General features: G+C 39.2%; 3 protein-coding genes and 2 long non-coding RNA genes across 5 annotated transcripts in view; 2 read left to right on the top strand and 3 right to left on the bottom strand.

The window, feature by feature from the left end:
* Positions 1-57, bottom strand: part of LOC148743536 (uncharacterized) — a 3,487-nt gene extending 3,430 nt beyond the window's left edge. Inside the window, exon 1 of the long non-coding RNA XR_015989537.1 lies at positions 1-57. This exon is cut by the window's left edge and continues 118 nt beyond it. This is a non-coding gene — a long non-coding RNA (uncharacterized LOC148743536).
* Positions 1-3,070, bottom strand: part of LOC148743535 (uncharacterized) — a 62,263-nt gene extending 59,193 nt beyond the window's left edge. Inside the window, exons 1-2 of the long non-coding RNA XR_015989526.1 lie at positions 2,892-3,070; positions 2,643-2,781 (exon numbers count right to left, since the gene is read on the bottom strand). This is a non-coding gene — a long non-coding RNA (uncharacterized LOC148743535). The remainder of the gene's footprint in view (positions 1-2,642; positions 2,782-2,891) is intronic.
* A 1,218-nt stretch (positions 3,071-4,288) lies between these two features.
* On the top strand, positions 4,289-7,476 carry LOC148743534 (GFP-like fluorescent chromoprotein amFP486). The gene is made up of 2 exons (XM_088727502.1): positions 4,289-4,587; positions 5,841-7,476. Exons 1-2 carry the CDS (start codon positions 4,379-4,381, stop codon positions 5,968-5,970), a joined length of 339 nt encoding a protein of 112 aa, XP_088583628.1. The 5' UTR covers positions 4,289-4,378; the 3' UTR covers positions 5,971-7,476.
* An 11,060-nt stretch (positions 7,477-18,536) lies between these two features.
* LOC148743533 (uncharacterized) lies at positions 18,537-19,421 on the top strand. Its single transcript, XM_088727406.1, has one exon. The coding sequence runs from the start codon at positions 18,537-18,539 to the stop codon at positions 19,158-19,160; it is 624 nt and encodes a 207-aa protein (XP_088583532.1). The 3' UTR covers positions 19,161-19,421.
* A 1,211-nt stretch (positions 19,422-20,632) lies between these two features.
* On the bottom strand, positions 20,633-22,631 carry LOC148743532 (uncharacterized). Its single transcript, XM_088727303.1, has 2 exons — positions 21,975-22,631; positions 20,633-21,799 (listed from the first exon to the last, which is right to left on the bottom strand). Exons 1-2 carry the CDS (start codon positions 22,161-22,163, stop codon positions 20,933-20,935), a joined length of 1,056 nt encoding a protein of 351 aa, XP_088583429.1. The 5' UTR covers positions 22,164-22,631; the 3' UTR covers positions 20,633-20,932.
* Between the last annotated feature and the right edge of the window lie 139 nt (positions 22,632-22,770).

Genomic DNA, 22,770 nt, shown 5'->3' with positions numbered 1-22,770 from the left:
CGGTATCAGAGAAAGTCTATTTTGGTCTCATAATTTGGGTGCAATGTGCGCAACTAATGGAAACTCATCCCATGTAAAGAAAAACGACTCTCACTTGAGTGGGGAAAGGGGGAAGGGGGGAGGGGTGGGGCATTTATGGCGCTATGAAATGCAATGTCCTGAGACTACAATTTCAAATTCGTACGTGACTGATTTTTCTGTTAATTGAGATTCTGTAATCCAGCTTGGAATAAATTCTTAATTTATCATCATGGCTCTCCTGAATACTTCAGACATTTCTGAGGGAATGGGAAGGGGTAGGACCTTCACAGGGCTATGAAATGCGATGTTTTGCGGCTAAAAATGACTCACTTTGATCTCTTTCTGATTTTGTTTGGTCATGTGTTATGCGGCACTCGACCCAAAGTAACCAAAACCACTGAAATGCACCCCTTTATGCCTCAGGGCGGAGGATTACCGGATTACCGGTTTCCGCCCCACATCATGCACAGGAAGCTCAAGCTCACCACTAGAAAAGCGGACGTGACTCTAACAGCGTTGCGCAACGTTTTATATTTATAAAGGTTTGTATGGGATATTATCGGATTGCCTTAAAGTGCCCCTGAGACGAAAATTGACCATTTTATTTTGGCCTAAATTGTTCACACAATGTTGAATTGGATCAAGTTAAGACCCTTTTTGCCATTAAAAACTCAAAACAAACCTTCGATGACCAATTTTTACCGCTTCAAAGTCGTCCAAAAATCGTCCGCTATTGCTGAAATATGTTCCAGCCGAGCCCGCTAAGACGTAATTATGACGTGAAAGGCTCAACAAACTTATGCTTTGCTTTGTCACAACTCTCTTTGTTCGCTGCCCAGAGAATCCCTGTTTCGTTGTCAGTCGGGAAATGTCGACTTTTTCAGACGATGAATTGTCCCAGAAATCATCTGAAGCTTCTGTGGATAGTTTTGCGCCGACAAACAATTAATTTTTGCCCTGCGAATAAAGATAAACAAAGAACGGCACAGATTCCCCATGTGGCTTTTGTGGTCGCATCGCTTTATCGGCTTCGAACTGTATTTTTGCTTGTCGTAAGGAATTTTCCTTTTTTGAAAGAAATGATCGGGTGATTAGTAAAAGTAGTTTTCGGCAATGGCTAATTGTGTATCCGAAGGCGGATATTGGGAGTTTGTGAAAGCCATTTCTAAGCCATCAATATGTTTTCCCCGATGCATTTGGTCAATTATCTCATTAACCCCTTCCTACGTGTTTTTTACTATCGGTGCGTATTGAGAGGTTTGAAGTGAACTCTGTTGTTGAGTTGCACTTTGGCCTCTTTTGTTTTCTCTGTCTTATTCATGATGATTATTGTTGTGTTGCTTCGGTGAGGTTTAAAGCAGAGTTTGTGTCAACTCTTTTAGAGCCGTGACCTCATTGCGTCACAAAGTACAGTCTGCAAGTAGCGTTATGACAATTTTCCAAGTAGCTCTGAAGGGCGATAGAAGACTGAACCGGTGGCATTCAGTTTGATATGAAACAGAAGTGGTTCTTTGTTTTTTCCGTGAAAGGTGTAACAGAGGCGCATTCGTCTTGCGAATAAATCTCGCAAAAGTTGGCCTGATTTTAAATTCGTTTGTTACGGGCGTTGGGATGAATTTGAGACGCTTTGATAGCACGGTGACTTGGCTGTCAGATGGTTGATAGTTTGACAGGTTTTTAAAGAAATTTTAATTTTCTCAGTTTTTTGGCTGCAAGCCTACATTTTAAAGTGTTTTTAAGCTCTGTGTCTGAAGCTGTTTGTTCTGCTTTCGCTGATATTAAAGCCAGCTTTTTTTTTAATCAAAGCACACAATTATATTTTTCATCTTTGTATAAAAGTGAGCTCTTTGAGGTTACAAATCTCAATCCTCAACTCGGCTATTTTATCATTCTTATTTACAATGTTCACCGAGTACTTTCCTTTGTGTAAGGTTGTGTGCCAGAGAGTTGTTAAAGGTGGATATTGATCAGCTCATATGTAAAGGTGACAAAATCCGTGGAGGTTCGTAGACTTCGCTTTCCGGCGTCGAGATCGCACTGAACCCGACAGAATTCTTTGCCTAGATCCTTCAAAGTACGCAGATCTCTCGAAACAGTCCTCCGAGAAGTGTTCGGAGTAGATCACAAATATTTCTGTAGGATTGAAGTTTACTCGGCGAAGTCGCACAAATCGCATCCGTTTTTCCCGCTCTGATCTATTTGCAAAGCTCCGATGCAGAGAAATACATGCAGCATGGTCTGCACGATTACTTCAGCTTTGATTACGCATCGATGCCCAGTCATTTTTTTTTAGTTTTTGTAAGAATAGAGTAAAGCACTCTGTTATGTTTGCTTGACATTTTGCCATGTGAGATTCTCGCGTTGAGCCTTTGACGTCACTTCCTCTGAGTCCTGCGATCAAGTACCGGAACATGATCAAATAATGGCGGACGCGAAATCGTGAATTTAACGGCCTAAAAAAGAGATATTTCTGGTGCTCGGTCTAAACTGAAATTTGGCAGAGTAGGTGAAGGAGACACACTGAACATGAAAATGGAAAAAAATGATGTACGATAATTTTGATCTCAGGTGCACTTTGAAAGAGAAAAAAAATGTCTTGTTTTGAAATAAAATGGACTTACCTTATTGCCTTGTTGTTTTCTTTGTTTATTACCAGCGTCTCAGGCCATTTTGAAGCGTTTTCGGTGAGTTAGCGCTATTTTGGTGTTCAACTGCTAAAAAAAAACAGGGGGCCCACACAAGCGGCGTGTCTGGTAGTTTCTTCGAAATATAAAGAAATGTAGTGTAGGGGAGAATATTGAAGAGTCGCAATATCGTAAACTTATATCAAGGAATGTCTATGTTAAGGCTCAAAATAAATGTAGACCTACCTCACTTTCTGTCTATTGTCGTTTCTGTGGTTCTAAGTGGCGAATTTGAGCGATTTGATAGATTTTGCGTTGAGTGTTACTTTACTGTACAAGAAGGAGACAAGGGTGGAAAGCTCATTTTCGACCGCTCCAGCGCGAAGCCGATTTTCACCTAGAAATTAGAATCGCCCGGCTTCCAAATCGAACACCAGATAAACCAAAGTCAGGGGAGTCAGGGGCATATTCGCGCCGGCGATTCAACTACTGACTAGCCTGGTGTGAGGTTTATGGCGCGTCAGTAGATGAATCGCCGGCGCGAATATGCCCGTGACTCCCCTCTCACATGAGGCATTTTAAACAGGGCATTGTTTACCATCATCCATTCAACGTGGAGCAAACAGCTTGACAGTTGCTCCCTGGTACACCAAATCTGTGCCGCGGACGACGATCGCTTGGAAAGCTGCATTTCTCGAAAGTTTTTTGGCAGTTAGCGCTTGGATTTTGAATGGATCTTCGATTGAATGGCACGAGAAGAGGCGTCAACCTTTTAGTTCATCTGGTTTTAGATTTGAAAGCCGGGCAATTCTGATTTCTGGATGAAAATCGGCTTCGCGCTGGAGCGGTCGAAAATGATGACCTTTCCACCCTTTTCTCCTTCTTATACAGTAAAGTAAAACTCAACGCAAAATCTATCAAATCGCTCAAATTCGCCACTAAGAACCACAGAAACGACAATAGACAGAAAGTGAGGTAGGTTTACATTTATTTAATTTGAGCCTTAACACTGACATTCCTTGATACAAGTTTAAGATACTACGACTCTTCAATATTCTCTCCTATATTTCTTTATATTTCGAACAAACGACCAGACACGCCGCTTGTGTGGGCTCCCTGTGTGTTTTTTTTTTTTTTTTTAGCAGTTGAACACCAAAATAGCGCTAACTCGCCGAAAATGCTTCAAAATGGCCTGAGACGCTGGTAATCAACAAAGAAAACAACAAGGCAATAAGGTAAGTCCATTTTATTTTAAAACAAGACATTTTTTCTCTCTTTTAAGGCAAATCGATAACATCCCATACCACAGGCCGCCCAAGCTCTCTTTGAGAACTACACAAGGAACACAATTTGCATTTCGATTTATAAGGATTTGTATGGGATTTTCTACGAGATAGCCATAGAGATAGTTAAGAGTGAAAATATTAAATAAAAATGGCTTAACTTATTCCATACGTGTGTTGCTTGCTCCTGGTGTCGTTATCTTACCGATTTCACTTGATTTAAGCGGTTTTATTGAATCCTGGTTTTCTCTTCTTAAAGATTCTTTAAGAAGACAAAACCAGGATTAAAAAAAAACCCGATTAAATCAAGTGAAATCGGTAAAATAACGACACCAGGAGCAAGCAATACACGTATGGAATAAGGTAAGCCATTTTTATTTAATATTTTCACTTTTAACTATCTCTATGGATATATTGTAGAAAATCCCATACAAATCCTTATAAATCGATATGCAAATTGTGTTCCTTGTGTGGTTCTCAAAGAGAGCTTGGGCTGCCTGTGCCCATACAAACCTTTATAAATATAAAACGTTGCGCAACATCGTAAGAGTCACGTCTGCTTTTCTAGTAGTGAGCTTGGGCTGCAAGGGAGACAGTACCACGGACTTGGTGATTGAAGGGAGCAAAATTCTGAAATGCCGTCATGAAAGCAACTACAGGTAATTAAGTTTGATTCGACTACTGCGTACGTAGTTTTACATGTATCTAACTCACTCTTCGTGGATTTTTCCTGAGCCCCTTAAAAGCTCATTTTTTTAGAAATTACGTCATAGTGAGAATTGGAAAACTTATCACTTGTGACAATAAAAAAGAAAGAGTATAGCAGCTAGCTGGGAGAAATACGAATTTGATTTTTGAGGCTCAAAGGTTAAAAAGATCAATCAGTTTATTTCAGCTGTTTCAGTAAGGTTCACATTGCAAAGAAAAACATTAGTGATGGAAAGAAGAATTCCATTAACAGTACTGCGTTAATTGAAATCGGAAAATGATTGTCTGGTGGTAATGGTACAAACTATAAGCAGTGTTACTTTCATACCATAATAGTTCGTTTGTTTATATTTAGCCGTGATTCCTGTCTTGTTCTCGTTGATTATCTATTTCTTGCGCAACTTTAGATACTTGCGTGACAGGTTTAGCGATCGGATTTCATTGTGTAAGGGACGTAGTTCTTTGAGAGGTTTATCGTTGCAACGCTACTTGTTCGCTAAACGCTACTTTCCTTTTCACCGCCACATATCAGCTACTGATTACCGCTAGGAGCCAGACTAAAGTAAGCCATTTTATTTACTTGATCGTTATAGTTAGCTTCATTATCTTAATTGGCATGATTATCTTTAGCGCTTGTGTAGTTTCGCGATTCTATGCCACGTGCGTCTAGGTTAAGTAGTCCATCCACAGGCGTTGGCTTATTTAGGTTCCTTTCTTTGCTTTCTAGTTCGAACCACAACAAATCTCACTGCAACAAGACCTTACCGCTACGCAAAACTACATATCGAATCATCTATCTATCATTCTACAAGCCGCTGCCCTTTTACGCTATTTCAATTAAAGTTTACGTTGTGCGTTACAATTGTCTGGTCTCCAAATTCGTCGCTTACGACCCTCGCTACCCATGTGACCTTTCGGGGTTACAAGCAGAAGCACCTGAGTGGGTTAAGTTACCATCGAGATTTTGCCGCCTATTTTTGCAATCGTTGCCTTAATAACTCCAGTTTTCGACACCACTGTTGTTAATTTGGTTCGCTTATGATCACAGCATTGTCAACTTATAATGATGGAAACTGTCTGAATATCCGAGGTTACTAAGGCTTTTAAGACCTTAGAATTTAAAGATGAAACACTTTCTATCACTGTACTACCTCGTATTTTAGGACGGAACATCACGAGTTATCGTTGATCTTTTACTCTTCAGGGCCAACATGCCAGTTCAGATGCCACCGAGCCATTTTGTGGATGTTCGCCTTGTCAGAACCAACCTTGATAAGGTAGGACTTGCGTTCAAACTGGAAGAACATGCTGTGGCAAGAATCCTCGGAGTTTGAAAGTTGCAAGGGGTCAAAACCGATATTGACAAAAAAACTACAAGACACGAATAAATCTTTATCATTTTTTTTTACGTTAAAGGAGTTTTCATGCAAAAGAACGACAGTAGTAGTGTCGTGTTACATGTATTTTGACAAGTACTTCACCGAAGAATTCATAGATCATTGAATAAAATCAGGGTAATAATAATAATAATAATAATAATAAAATCTTTATTACCGTGTCAATGTATTTAGCTCATAGAGCTAATTGGGGACACCTACTTTTACTAAATTAATAAAAAAAAAACTATGTACAGTATCATAATAAGTAACAATACAGCCGATAAACTATGCATTAAAATTTTAAAATATTTAGAAATATCAACAGTGTTCAGATAACATAAAAATACTTGTACCATGCAGATAAATAAAAAAAAAAAAAAAAAAAAAAAAATCACGTGCTGCAAAGATTGCAGCAGTTGCCACTGTCTTCCACTAGGCTGACCAGGTCAACTCTACGGATTCTAGTTTTAAAGATACTAAGGCTTGGTAGTTCACGCATACCATTTTCTAATTTGGACCAAATATATGGTCCTTGATACCTTAGTGTGTGTTTACCATAGCGTATAGTGTTAAATCGTGGTATTTCAAAGTCACTATTCCTAAAGTTATAACGAGTACCCTTTCGAGTAAATATCTCAGATATGTAGCTGGGTACTAGGTCGTTCTTTACTTTATACATTAGTGTTGCTATGTCCTGTAAGCGTCTATTATGAAGCGTAGGTAACTTAGCACGCTTAAGAAGTTCCTCATATGTCTCTGTTGTTGTTTTGAAGACCGCACGCAGGGCTCGCTCTTGGATGCGTTCGATTTTGCGCCCATCTGAAGATTTACAAAAGTTCCAGACTAAATGACAGTATGTTAAATGTGGCATTATAGCTGTTTTATACAGTATGAGCTTAGCTTGGCATGGTATTAGGTTACGCAAGCGCATGAGGACTCCTACTTTCTGGCTGGCTTTAGTGCATATTTCGCTAATGTGTTGTGTAAAGTTAAGGTTCTTGTCTATATTTACTCCTAATAGCTTGATTTCTTCAGTTTTCCTGATCGCGTCATTGGCGATGGTGAGAACGCTGCCCTTCTTATCTGCATCTATGTTTCTTGGGTTAATCGTAAGAGACTGAAACTTATCTGGATTTGCCAAGAGGAAGTTGTCCCTATGCCATAACAGTGCTTGTTGACCCTGAGTCACTAGAGTAGATTCGACTTCTTCATAGGTTTTTCCTGTCACATATAATTGGTGGTCATCAGCATAGAGCGTAAGGTTTGAGTCAGGGATATGAAATGCCATATCATTTTGGAACATGTTCCAGAGGAGAGGGCCAAATGACGATCCCTGAGGACAACCACGTTCCATAATTCTCCATTCACTCGTGTGGCCATTTATTTTTACTCTGTTTAGCCTGCTATCAAAAAATGATCTAATCAGTTCAAGTGAACTGCTATTAAAACCGTAGGCATCCAGCTTTTTTAGAGTGAGTGAATAGCTTAACGAGTCAAATGCTTTACTCATGTCAGCAGATAATATTGTTACCAGCTCTTTTCTGTCCACTGCAGACCTCCAGTCTTCAATCAACATCAGCAGGGTTGTCTCACAGCTGTGTTGTTTTCTATAAGCTGTCATCCTGTGGTACAGAGCAGGGTCATAATGTCTGGTCACTTGTTTGCTTAGTAAATGTTCAAAAATCTTGTCCACACATATAAGTGAAGTGATTGGACGATAGTTCGATTTGTCTTGTCTGTCTCCCTTTTTAAATACAGGGGTCCATTCGCCTTTCTTCCATTCAGATGGCCACTCGCCTAAGTCAATGCAGTTATTGTAAAGTCTAGTCAGGGATGGTGCAATTCCTTCAGCCACTCCCTTAAAGAGTTTTGGTGGTGCTGTCACATCCCACCCATACGACTTTCTTACATTGAGATTTTTAAGAGCACACTGCACTTCCTCTTTGTTAAATTCTTTGAAATGAAATTTATTCCCCTTGTAACCGCTTTCAATAGCCTTGACACTACTGTGGTTCCTATGATCATTCTCGGTTAGGCTGGTGATATGATTGCCTCCTATATTCGCTGCCACCGTATTAAAATGGCCTGCTAGGAGTTCAGCCACCACAGTTTGGTCTTTCTCGACCTCGCCATCTTCAGTTTTCAAACATATAGCATTGGTGTCTTTTGTCTTTGTACTGATGAATGGCCTGAATGTGTTAAAAAACTCGCTGGGCTTAGATTTCAGCTCTTCCGATTTTTTATACCAGTAGGCCTTTATTGCCTTTCTACGTTCCCGTGTTGCAATGTTGAGTAATATAAAAAGTGTTTTTCCTTGTGTTGCTTTACGCGTACAAAATAACTGGATAAATCATGAGAAAAGAGTTACTAGTTTCTTTACTGTTTATTTCAAGTATATCATTACCGTCTCAAATAGACTAAATGCCCGGCCATCAAAAGTTTCCATAGAGTTTTCAGTCTCTTGAACTTTGTTCTTACTGTTAACTTCCGAGTCACACATGATATTTCGTGAGATGGAAATTTCATAAAAAGTACTTTCTTGACAGGAAAAATATGCAGGATTCGGCTTTACAACCTGTTAGCAAATGACCATCCTCGGAGACCCAGGGGCTGAGTCGATTTCAAGTTAGGACATGAAGAGCCCCTGGGGAGATTGTCTTACAAGACTAGTTCCAAACGGTCGCAGTCGTTCTGCCATCTGATTGGTGCCAGAATATCTTTGTGTTTTTCTGCCCAATCAGAGTGAAGTGTGCTTTAGAGTCCTTTCGTTTGTTTTAACACGGACATATACTAGTAGCTCAGTTGCTCGCTATGTTTGTTTGGACCGTGCGACGGAGATTTGCACGAGGTGAAAAGTTTCAGTCTCAGCGCACAATGTAAGAGAAATCGATCATGTCCGCGAAAATCTTACCGGAAATTGTACTGAATACTTTCGCAGGTATCACTAGAGAACGTGTTTTAAAGTTTGCGAGGTTTGTACACAACACGATGGTTGCAGTCATTGATATGTCGCTTTAAACGTTAAAGGAGATTTAAGCTTAAATCTTTCTAGATGTTTTGCATAATTTGCTGTGACTGAAACTTTGCCAATCCCGGGAAGTTATTTCGTCGCACGGGCCACGCAGGTATTTCGAGCATCTGGTTCTTGCGCAACTTTCCGTGCGTGCCAAAATCTAATCTCATCTTCGCTTGAAAAAAAAGAAAAGCTGGGCGTGGAAACTTTTGCTTATTAGATGTGGGTAGATGATCCTGTTCTACTAAGCTGACATTTGCAATAAAGTAAACCCTCCCTTTCCATCCAATATTTCTTGGTCTTTGTTTTTCCCATTGAAAACAGCATCGGATCGATTCCCAATGATCAAAGGTATTTAACTTGGTCTTAAACAATCGACAGAAGAGGTGAAATGACAATGACCAAGGGACAAGAAGAGAATCCGTGGCCTTCCTATCACAAGAATTTCAACACTCTAGGCAGCAGTTGAAAGATTAAACTCTTTCCAAAGCCCTTTGGTAACTGCCCGAAAACATCTCTCCTTCCCGTGATGTACTCGTTAGTAAGTTTTTGTTCAGATTTTAATTAGCTAACAGGAAACACAGCTAAGCTTTCTCTTAGCACTTGCTGGAGTTCGTCCACGAACTCAACGTTCTCTGCAACCTTGGCCGTATTGTTTTTACTACTAAGATTAGATTTTGGCGCTCACAGAAAGCAGAAAGCTACGTAGGCGAATGCGCCAGTTGCTCGACATACCTGGATGGCCCGTGGAACGAAATAACTTCATGGGATTGGCAAAGTTTCAGTCACAGCAAATTATGCAAAACATCTAGAAAGATTTAAGCTTAAATCTCCTTTAACGTTTAAAGCGACATATCAATGACTGCAACCATCGTGTTTTATACAAACCTCGCAAACTTTAAAACACGTTCTCTAGTGATACCTGCGAAAGTATTCAGTATAATTTCCGGTAAGATTTTCGCGGACAATCTGGTCGACTTCTCTTACATTGTGTGCTGAGACTGAAACTTTTCACCTCAAGCAAATCTCCGTCGCAAGATCCAGACAAACATAGCGAGCAACTGAGCTACTAGTATATGTCCGTGTTAAAACACACGAAAGGACTCTAAAGCACACTTCACTCTGATTGGGCAGAAAAACACAAAGATATTCTGGCACAAATCAGATGGCAGAACGACTGCGACCGTTTGGAACTAGTCTTGTAAGACAATCTCCCCAGGGGCTCTTCATGCCCTAACTTGAAATCGACTCAGCCCCTGGGTCTCCGAGGATGGCAAATGACATGCCCCCATTCTTGAAGGACAGACGAACAAATTAAAGCGGCTTTTCGACCCCAGAAAGCTGCACTTACTAAAATGAAATAGATCAAGATTTGAAAGGTAAAGTGTTGGTATCACAACTGTACGCCCAAAACAGCCATGTTTCACTCTTCGGTTACAGAAAGACAGACAGCTATCAAACCCCTAAATAGCAACACAGCAAACATTACGAGTAGTTTTTAGGACCCAAGACACCGAATACGGAGCCCTGCCACCCCTGTTTAAATTTTAAGAGCACTTAAGTACCTTTGCCAAAGAGCTGACTAAGGAGACTTCCCAAAACAATTTTTCGATGGATTCAGAGGGATTCCACATCCTCAGTGCTACAAGTGTTTTACCTGTCCTTGGCTACTTTTCTCCTTTGTCGGTATTCAAGAACCTTTTTCAAAAAAACTTGCTTTTAAACATACAACTCAAGGTTATCCTCAGACAAACACACGCTTTCTCAAATAATATATAACTTCGTTTATTTTTCATCTTTGATTACTAATGGTTTTCGGCAGTTGTTTCAGTGCTCCAATAACTCTTTTTCAAAATTGTCAGTGGCTTTCTCTACGGCAGGACCGTTCGACTTCCACGCTTCTATTCGATATTCGACCGTTATTCAGTAGTCGTTATTTACGAATTCGTTCAAGCTTATCGTGCGCATCCATAACTCGATATACGCACAACTAAAAGCAAGAACAAATTCTCTTATAACAGAGCGACAACAAGGATCTGCGCGATGAAACTTTTTTATTGTGATAGAGCGCAAAGTTCTAACAACGCACAAAAAAAGTAAACAGTCGTTCCTCTTCACTGGTCAAAAACACGCCACATTTTATACTTTGGTTTGATCCACTCAACCCACAAGCAGCCCAAGCTCTCTTTGAGAACCACACAAAGAACATAATTTGCATATCGATTTATAAGGATTTGAATGGGATTTTCTACAAGATAGCCATAAAGATAGTTAAAAGTGAAAATATTAAATAAAAATGGCTTACCTTATTCCATTCTTAAAGAGAAGACCAGGATTAAAAAAAACCGCTTAAATCAAGTGGAATCGGTAAAATAACGACACCAGGAGCAAGCAACACACGTATGGAATAAGGTCAGCCATTTTTATTTAATATTTGCACTTTGAACTATCTCTATGGCTATCTTGTAGAAAATCCCATACAAATCCTCATAAATCGATATGCAAATTGTGTTCCTTGTGTGGTTCTCAAAGAGAGCTTGGGCGGCCTGTGCTCAACCTATAACCGCTGTGAATGAAAAGCCGTCAAAATTAACGGGAAAAATGGAGAGAATCAAAGCTAAATGAACCAATATCTCATTAAAAGAGCCGGGGGTGAAGTTATCAAGGGTTTTGATTGTTCAAAATAATGTTCACGCTACCGCTTGCTGAGTTTTTTTTCGGCTTTGTTTTCGCTGCTAGTTGGATCAGACCTTGAAAGGTCGACGCCGATACAAAATTGGGCAGTTGTTCGCTGGTTCCTTCCATATTTTAAAGAGAAGGAAAACTACACTGAAGCATTAGGATACGGTAGACCTTCGCGGGCCAAATTTTGCTAAAACTTTTTTTTCACCCCAAACAAAGCATTACTATTTTAACTACAGTTTCTAAACTTTTATTTTAAAATATTGAAACGTACTCGAGTTATTTAAAAACGTTTTTTCGAACTGAATTCTTTGAGCCGCCAAAGTGTGAAAAGCCATTTATTGTTGAGACAATTTAAGTTAGATTGTGTGACAAGTTAGTAAGATAAGTGATTGCGTGGTGACAACTTTTCGCTTGTGGTTTCAGTGTCGGTAATGGGATCAATTAACCGGTCCATTTGTTAGCTTATATCGTTATCTAGGTGTTAGGGTGTGCGGCACGTACTGATAAGATAAAACCTGCCAAGATTTTTTGGTTGCTTTTTCTATCGAGAAGGATAGAGACGTGATCTGTGAGTATAGTAACTAAGCGAAGAATAAAACCGTGAAGTTTGCGAAGAACAGCCTAGTGTTTTTTGGCATTCGCAATATTATAACGTGTCACCACAAATGACTGTTGGTTTTTCGAGTTTTCCAGAGTGTTGACATAACTTGACTTGTGGTCAACTAAAGGCGCGAAATGTTGGAAAAACTTTGGAAGCGAAAAAAATCCTACTTCGTTTTTACGCGTGTGTCTTCTTTGGAGGAATTAATAGGGTATTCTGTAGTTGCTCCAAATCTTTACGGATTGACTTGAAATTTGGTCCAAACGTTCTGAAGATACCAATCGAAAAACTGTGTGGGGCTTTTCCGTTTTTCGAAATTGATCAAGGCTGTAGCCAAACGGTAGTTTGGAAAACATGAAATGCCGGAATTCCGTGCCGGAATACCCGGAATTCCCGGAATGACCAAAAAAAATAATAAATTGAAAAAAAAATTACCTAATAATTAAAAATAATCAGTTTGAATAAATAATTAAAAAACTATTCATTAAAAGAGTAAAAAAAGTGAAATTAAAAATTAAAAAGAAAAAAAAAGAAAGTCAGTTCTCTATAAGTAAAACCAAAAAAATGCAAAATTTTCTCTCGATAAAATGCAGAGACCACGTGACGTAAAAAATAACTACCCATGGCACTGTTCACGGAGATGCACATACTAGAACTACATGGAGCTTACAGCCTACAATATACAAACTGATGCCGAAGATCGCTTCAAGGTAAATATTTAGCGATTACGGGATTTACTAGGAAATATTTTTGTCTACTTTGGACCCAAGCCCAAACCTAAGCCCAAGCTCCCCCACACCCACCCTCCTACCTGGGTGTAGTCAAAGAGGATGTCACGCAGTCTAGTTTAGCTCAGGGATTTTGGTCTTTTTTCAACAACATATGTATATGAGGTGAGTAAATGTTTGTCCTATTCTTCCTTCATTGCTTGTACGATTTCTTTCAGACGAAATGCGAACATTTTGATGAATACTTTTCATATTTAGATAACTTGTACAATTCAGGCTTCAAAATAAACAAATGGGTAGGTATGGGAAGTGTTGTCAAGAGGTTTACAGCTCAATTCGCGCAATAAAAATGCTTTTCCTTTCAGATTATTGCCACTACGAAGTCATAACCGTTTGTTTAGTTTTTTAACTAGTGGAAGGGGATCGAATTCTCGAAGTATTTAAACTGCTGTCCAAGTTCACTCTTGTACTGCTTGTATTCGTCATTGCAACCGCAAGTTCAAAAGTTGTAAATTTCACGCAAGTACAGTTGATGTTTTCAGTTCTCAAAACTTGCCGTTTGAGTTGCCCCAAAACTTTATTTAATAAATTGAAAGGAAAAGGATTGCTCTTTCTCTAAAATAGCATTTGCACAACAAAAGCCATGTACCAGGAAGGGTTTTTCGCCGTTGAAAAATGGCAAAATTGATAGTCGTGATGAAACTGTTTTAGAGGGTAATTTTGAAAAAAAATTAAAAATTCAGATTGGAATCTTTTGAAATTACAACAGCGTTTTCACACAAAGGAAGGGTCATAAAATCATCTTTTATCGCAATAGTCATGCTATTTGATTCCGTTTCTTTTCACCACTCGAGGATGCGAAGCACATTTTACGGTGGTTTAAGGGCCTCTCGAGGTGAAAAAAAAATATTTTTTTTGAAAATATCAATCGCAAGAAACTGAATCTTGCATTTTCTAAACTAGTTTCATAAGGGTTGTCATGTGACAAAGTTTGGGAGATTTCGATTTTTCTATCTTGCCCGCCTATCCGTGGTATTTACTGAATGTCACTCTTAAGACGCTCTGAAAGGTCCAAATAATAGATAAATAAACCAAAAATAAGTCTACAATATCGGAAATCCACAGTTGCTCTTTGTTTTAGTCTGTCGGTGATTAATTAAATGATTTAGGCTTTCCGGTAATGTTAAAGTCCAAACTAGTTCGTGTCCAATTATGACTAACGGGCGGTTCTACCATTTGATTATGGATATCATTGACGTCGTAGAGGGTAACCATGCGAAGTTATTTTTACCCAAAAAAAAAAAACTATATCTAAAATAGTTTTCGTGTAAAGATGTTCTTTAGATCCTTTCTTTTTATATGACTACGGTGACTGCTATGCCTCAGGTATGATATAAACCATTCTTGCTCAAACCAAGTTAATAAATGGTGGCCAACCAACTTTTTTGGATGCAGCAATGAACCATTAAGGAACTGTGCGTTCTTTATATGAGCCGGAAAGAGAACTTAGACTTTATCAATATTCGCTTTGTTCTTGTGGGCTGCCTAATACCCTCATGCAAAGATTACATAATATGATAATCTTAGTTAAAATGAATTACTTTACTGAGATAAATCTGTATCTGCCCAGGTTACATACACCGTGTTAGTCCGTTTTGCTGACGCTGTTGCCGTTGCTGAAGATTCAATTCAAGAACACAGTTGGCCACAAAACGCAAGTTTTCATTATTCTTCGTTATCGTGAGTGATTTTATTTACAATTGAACACTAATCCATGTTTATACGCTAAAAGTATATTCGTCGTTATTGCGTAATGAATGATTACATAATCTTTATCGATCGCAAGGAGAACCTTTTCTCCACAAACTGAACAGCATCACTGATCTTAATAGGATTTCGCTTCAGTTATGGATGAACGAGTTACTTTAACTAAACGCTTACATGTAAAGATTTGTCTACTAAAGCAGTTATTTCTGTCGGTGTCTATCGATCAAAATCACGCGTTTAAAACCGAATATCAAGTATACCTCGCATCAACTCAGGAAAAGTGAAATTTTTCAAGTCTGTGTTTTCGACTTTTCATTTTTGGTATGTCTATGGGTTTTTGTATAAAGCAGGAATTGACGTACAACTGATGAACAATGCCATAATACCTGCTCATTCACGAAGCTGGCGACTTTTACAATATTTTGTTATGTCATAGATTTAGCATTAATAACTACAATTTATTTCAAGTGGGTGGAAATTTCTTTAAGTGCGGTAATTTAAATGATTGCCCTCTAACTAAATAAACCAATCCAAAGAGAAAAGCTTTTGAAATAAAATACCTACATAGCTAATGCTCGTTTAAAGTTCTGATAAGTTCTACAACGACGAGGAATCTACCTCCGTGGATCTGTGAAGTGACAAGGATATTAGTGAGCTGGCTACATGAGTTGTGTCAATGTTTGTATCTGTAGATGAACTAAATGGGGACCCCTAAATAAAGTCCCTAGCTATTAACTAATGTACAAAAAATTAGTAAGTAAATTTTAAATAATTGTTAACAGCATCATAATGACTACTACGAAATAATATGAAATGATTCTGTTCACGATTTACATAGTTTGCAGCAACTGCTATTGTTGTCTATATTGTCTTAAAGGTCAATTTTTCTTATACTGGTCTTAAATATCGCAAGGGTTGGAACATCGCATCACACACAAAGTCTTAATCTTGTTCAGCTCAACAATCAGACGGCCTGGAATCAACTGAAGTGTTCACCGTCAAAAATGCAGCTTGTTAGCATCTGCCACACGGTTTCAAGGTCTTTCAGATCCTAATTTTTGGCTGTGGCTTGTGACAAGGACTCCCGAATTGAAATGACAAGTATTTGAAATGGGTGGTAAACCAGTCTCCTTGTCATCAAATATCCTCTTTTATCAGTCTTCTCCGCCCAAATTATCTTGGTTTACTGTTTATATTTCTATTTTTGCGATGACGCGTATTATTTAATTTGGAATTCGTCTTCAAGACTTAGCCAAATCTAAGTTTCGACGTGGGTGTTCTCTCGGTAAATTCTGAAAAAAGTATTTTACTTTGCAACTTAAGGCTGGTGGAATGAGAACCGTCATTGGCCAAGGTGTACTTTTTGCGTTACGGGTCATAAGCTACGCGCTAAAAGGCGAAAGCTAGTGGTAGATGGAAAGACGCTGCCCCTTGGATTTCTTTAAAGAGACCACGTCTTAAATTTTATTCTAACTTTACTCAAAAATCTATAGCACAGTAAACGGGCGACCATTACGTCACATGAGAGACCTTAAGCAGTCAAGACGGCAACGCCAAAGAAGACGTCGATTTAAAAATGAATTTCTACTTCCTATTTGAATTTCGAAATTGGCTGCATGCGTTTACCGTCTCTTACGGCGCCATACCTCAACTTTAGCACAACGTATATAAGCAGCGTTTACTTCAAAATGGAGATGAAAATAATTTGCCGTCCCGGTCTCCATTCGCAGACGACGCACATTTTGGTGATTTCACGTCGTTGTTTTGCAAAGGACGGCTAAGACGGTACAAAGTTCTAAAACGCACGTGCTGAGCTATTGCTCTGCCCATTAGATCTATCGTTTTGCCGCCTCGTTGCCGTCACCGTAGTGGTTTACTTAAAGTCCCTAATTAACAAATTGGAGGACATTGGGGTAACTCGAGCACGTTCAGGGGCATTACAGAAATCAGCAGGAAGGATAACGATACAGATGCTGGAAACGTAGCTACTGCGTGACCTGCGGCACTGAAACGTGCGGATCATAGGATGCATGTATGTCGCCTTAATAAAAAGTAAACACAACACAATGAAATATGACATTAAAAAATAAAACATAACTAAATTTTGAAAATGTAAAAGTAAGAATTATATACTTTGAATTACAGAAAGGAACAAAAAGATAAAGTTATGAGTTCTAAAGTTATCCTCTGCCAAGTAGTAATATAAAAGTTGCGGATAAGAAAGTCATTTTATCTTTTGGAGAGCGAGATTAATCTTTCTGGTTCTTCTTGGGTTTGTGTTTTTCTTTTAATTCCTGATTTTATTGAATCAACGGTTCTTTGGGCAAAGTCTGTTCCTCCCCTGGATAAAGCCGGATTAGAATCGTTCATTGGAAGCGGTTGGTTTGATATTTGTGGGTGTTACTGCAGCTCAACCGAGTGCGCTCTTTTTTCCTAACTGCCAAATTTATTGAAACTATTAGAGGAACTTCACTCCTCTAATATTGCCTCAGGCATTGCCCTTACTAATAGTTCTTCATGCTTCTTCCTTCCTTCCTTGTTCTTTTGGTAGAAGTTTGCCAGCATGTGAACGTTTAATTTGACATGGTATATGGCAACTGCACAAATCCAGTTGAGACCACTCCCTTTAAATACAAATTTAAAGCAATGTAAAGAACAAGAACTTGAGCAACAACAACAACAACAACAACAACGGCACCAATAAAAATGATGATGATAATGATTATAACATCAGTAGTGATATTGGCACTTCCATCACTCACCAGATTTAGACATCAAAAATTTACAGTCTACAGAGAATTATAAAAGCTGTATAAAGATTACTTACTTTAGAATTGTCTCTGCAATCATTCAGTGGTATGCCATTAACATTACGTACGTTGACTCTTTTGGACGATTGTTAATATCAACGATAATACTCTCATTTCTTTTCGAATGAGTCTCGGGTTTTCTCTTTATCTATCTTTTTTTTTTTTTATTAGTTCTTCTGGATTTCGTTGGCTTGGTTTATTTCCCGCGTAACTCAGACAAGTAAAAAATCTAAAGCACCTATTGCTAACCCCGCAAACAGCTACAGTTTACTCTAGGCGGGTCAAAAATTTCAGGGTGAATAAGGCTTTATGAATAAGGATTCAAATATTTCATTGGAAACAAAACAGAGGATAAACAAAAATATCATTTTCCCCTCGCCATTAATTTATCAGTTTTTGATGAAACAGGTAAATTACCTTTAATGTCTTTTTTGTTGGCTGCTCCATTCCAGCGATAATGATTGATGATGTTAAGTACAGGAAATCTGATTAATCATTGACGGTGTAGCTTTCCTTAATCTTGGTAAAGGGTGGAGAAATATTACTTATATTTCAGGAACCTCAACGATGGTTCCGGATGTTCTCCAATTTGAGCCTTAATGGCGTACTTGAGCCAGTTTGTCTACAAATTGACACATGGTTTCCTGTTTCTTGAATGGGCATTCATCTTTGACGCGGCGGAGATGCTTCCAGTCCTTCTTCTGTAAAGTGTGACAGTCCCCTTCGTTCTGCCATAATAGTAAAAAAAAAACATATGGCGAAAATACAAGCACGCTTATTTCTCGATTACCGAGCTTTCAAATTGTTGCAAGGAGTAACTGACACGCCGGGGATCTTTAGGCTCTAATTTAGCCAAACCGACGGGCTCAAGTAATGCGTCAGCGGCTAACTTCCAACTGGCTATTCTCTAACAAAACATGGCGGACGCTAGTGCAGTGTTTTTGAATACTTTTCGTGGTGCGCTTGTAGTCGCAGAAGCTGAACTTTCGGGCAAAGATGGTCAAATTAATCATATGAGCGAAGCCCTAGATGATATAAAAGGGTTGTTGGCATCAATTTCGGTTCGACACTTCAATAACCGAACCGGATTTAAGCACACCTTGGGAGATTATTTTCCAATGTTTCAAAGGCAAGCCATGGATTGGCTCAAGACATTTCAGCGACGAATGTCTCCACGATGTTCCGTCAAACACGCCTGGCAAGTAGTCGTGGAGGAAAAGCTGCACAGAGAGCTTTTCCAAATTTTGGAAGCTATTGTTTCGCGGACACATTTCGGAGTTATAGCTGACCGAACACGAAAGAACTGTGTGTTTGCTTTCATCTCCCATGACAGAGTGAGAAAGGTATTTTCTGATTGTACAGATCAAAATCTGAATAAAAATACCTTTTTGAAAAGAAGAATTAAAGGTAACAAGCGCGTAGAGGCAATCATAAGTTCGGAAAAACAGTTTGGAATAAAATATTCGTACAGAAAAGAATTAATCACCATTGATTTTCATTACGGCTACTGGAATGAGCATGACTGGCCTCAGCATGTGTGAAATGAACAGTAACTACGATCACTCCTTTCAGTCTAATACTTTTAATATACTTGTTTTCATCTGAAATATATACAGTGCAGGTCAGAATAAAGCGAACAACGCAGACGCAAACTTGACGCACGTCTAACGCGTCTACGCGTCTACTCTGACGCGTCAGATACGCGTCAGTGCTGCGTGCGTCTATTCTTTTGTTATTCATGGCCCTAAGTTTGCTTTGTGCGGCAGTGTTTTGCAAAATAAAGAAATATCCTTATTTGAAAATGCGGCCGCCAACAAGAAAAAAATTTGCATAGTATGAAAACGTCAGTGAAAGCTGTCATATTTCCAATCTTGCTCGCTTTGCAAATACCTCGTCACTAGTTTATATAGAAAAGAAAAAGGAATTGTTTGTTCTGAGAAAAGAAACCCACATTCAATACTAGATCGAATAGCGTTTAGAACGTCAAAGTATTCTTTAAATATTAGTTTGTATTTTATGAATCTCGCTCGCTCGTTCGCTTTTCAGTTATCGCCGATGTAAGCTATCATATTTCCAATCTTGCTCGCTTCACAAATGACTCGTCGCTTGTTTATAAGGAAAAAGGAATTGTCTGTTCTGGATAAAGAAACCCAGACTTAATACTGAACCAAACAGCGTTTCAAACGTCCAAGTATTTAATATTACTTAGAATTTATGAATCTCGCTCGCTCTTTCGCTTAAGACGCTCGTTTCTCAGTTACCTCCGATGTAAACAATGTGTGACTTCTCACGTGAAAACCTTCCGAACGGTTAGCCGTTTTTAAACGGATAGCCGTTCATAAGCCGTTCAAGTGGATTGACACGCCTCAAGCCTATCCGTTCTAAAATATTCATAATCCGTTCGAACGGCTCGAGCTATCCGTTCAAGAAAATTCATCATCCGTTCGAACGGCTAGTGCTTGCCGTTAATAAAAAAAATTCATCATCCGTTCGAACGCCTCGAGCTATCCGTCCTAAAAAATTCATCATCCGTTCGAGAAAATTAATCAGCCGTTCGAACGACTCGAGCTATATGCTCAAGAAAGAAACACTAACACCAGTTATTTTGACTGCCGTTCCAATAAGACAAGCCTTCATAATAATTCGCCACGCTTCGTTAAATGAAGCATGCCGTCATGTTTACATTAAGTCGTCACGTTTTTGTTCTTCGTTTCCTCCGAAAGGTTCTCCGTTTGAACGACTCGACCTATCCGTTCAGAAAAGAAACAATCAGTTATTTTGGTGGCTGTTCCAAGGCAAGACAAGACTTCAAAACTTCATAAAATGAAGCATGCCGTAATGTTTACATTAGATAAACAGTCATCGGCAGTGGTCACGTTTTTGTTCTTCGTCAAAAGTGGGCGGGATTTTGCTAGAACGCTCATGACTTTAGAATGGTTTGTGGTTTGTAACAGAGTTCCTTCCCTCTTTATAATTATCGCGGCGCGCGCAAAAGGTCGAGAATATAGACGAATTTAGTACCACAAAATCTATTTCGAAATCAATTTTTGCCGAAAAACCAAAGTGATTTGAGAGCGAGAGAGAAGAAAGAATTAATATTATTTATCGCCAAAAGTCTATATAGTCTCAGTAAATTTCACAAAATCGAATTAGATTAAAAAAAAATAAATTAGCTTGAGTTTTTTAAATTTGTCAACACAATAAATATAAATACACTTTTTTGATCCACTAAAAGTTTACATGCATTTTTTTTCGATTTATAAAAAAAAAACAAACAATTCTTTACAAATTGAATTTTAAAACTTCTAAATATTTAAATACGCGTGTCTGATTTTCTGTTTCTTAAGTAACTGTCAATGGCCTTTCTGCAGTCCCGCCACAAAATTTCATGCTGCGATACTGCAGTCGGATAATATTTGAACACAAGATCTCTTATTTCATTGATTTTTTCGGGATTTAGTGGAAGTTTCCCTGCGACTCCTCTGACATTCCTCCCGTCTAGCTCTGAAGGGTCGAAATTCTTTCGGAGCAGCTTGACAGCAAAGTTTCCTATCGAAGATGCCTTTGAGCGTAGCTGAAATATCACTGTGTCATCTTCGGTCAAACTTGTTGCTTGCCCTGGGACGACAGGTGGAGTGAACGCCGGCGTTACCGGTTCAATTGGTATCTCTGCGATAGGGGTCGGAATGCTTTCTGCGGGGCCGCTGAGAACTGATATCAGAGCGTCGAGCCGATCTAATGTCAGTTTGTGGTATTCGATGCACTGTTTCTGCTGCTGTGAAATCGTTTCTAAATACCTCAAAACTTCTGGTTGGGTCTCCGACTGCCCGCCAGATGCAAACAGGCAACGGGGCACATTTCTTCTGATCGGTGACAGCACGGAAGCGAGCTGCAATATTCTCGGAGTACGTGTTTGTGGAATCGGAGGAGGCGGTCGTGGCTGTACTGGGGTTGGCGCTCGTGGCTGTACTGGGGTTGGCACTCGTGGCTGTACTGGGGTTTGCGCTCGTGGCTGTACTGGGGTTAGCGCTCGTGGCTGTTGTGGGGTTGGCGCTCGTGGCTGTTCTGGGGTTGACGGTTGTGGCTGTACTGGGGTTGGCGGTCGCGGCTGTACTGGGGTTGGTGCTTGTTGCTCTGGTGGAGTAGGTGTCGGTGGATGGTAAAGTGAAACAACTGTAGCCTAGAAGGAGAAAGAAATCATTGATGTCGAATGTTGACCCCCTTTCTAACAAAGATCCCGGTAAAACGAACAATATTTTTAAACCTACAATGTAGAGCACCGACATAATGAATCCCCTTTTTGTGCAATTGTTAACAACTGCAATCAGATTTGAATATGTAGAAGGTGTGCATACCAGCTTTGGCTCCTTCTTCTTTCGTTTGTAGTGTCGTTGCCTCATTCTTGCTTTTTTTGGATGCTTTCTTGTTTGTTGGTAGTTTTCGTTTGCTTTGTACAGGCTCTGGTTCTGGCTCCCCAAACAGGTGTGCATTTGCGGGATCGTTAAGGAATTCCACTTCGAGTGTGCGCAATTTTGAAGAGTCATCTACAATAATAAAATAATAATCTAGGTTGACATCAGAAACGTTTTACGAACTGGTTCATCAATTTCCTACCATCTTTGAGTAAGCAAGTCTGTAAACTTATTAAGAGGAAAGTAAACATACTTACCATTTACTCCGATAATTTCCGCCTCCAGTTGAAGACTGCCGTAGTTCAGCATAACCTGGCTTCCTCTGCTGACGTTATCTCCACTAATCACTTTAGCAATTTTGTTAAGCGGGACAACACTGATCGTGCAATCGGACTTAAAATAAAACAATCCATATCTTGGGACTTTAAGGGATGCGCGTAAAGACATAGTGACTTCTGTAAGTGTAGCTTTGATGACTTTGCACTGGTACAAAATGTTTACCGCTTTGCACTAACACATTTTTATACTCGTCTTCGGATCCAACCGTTAAATTAACAGCCAATGAGAGCAGTTTTTTTTACAAACCATTGTTACAGTCAGCGCCAATGAAGACAGATTAAAGTAACTGAAGTCGACTTCATAAAACTAATTTGCATTATAATGAACAAAAGACGCTGTTCCAAAATCAAAGTCATTCTTGCATCTGCAACCATGGGAAAAACACCGCTTTACGTTAAGC

This window comes from Stylophora pistillata, chromosome 1 (assembly GCF_964205215.1).
Source record: "Stylophora pistillata chromosome 1, jaStyPist1.2, whole genome shotgun sequence".
NCBI lineage: Eukaryota > Metazoa > Cnidaria > Anthozoa > Scleractinia > Pocilloporidae > Stylophora > Stylophora pistillata.
The sequence above is the reverse complement of the archived record's forward strand: the minus strand, read 5'-3'. Positions and strand labels throughout refer to the sequence as shown.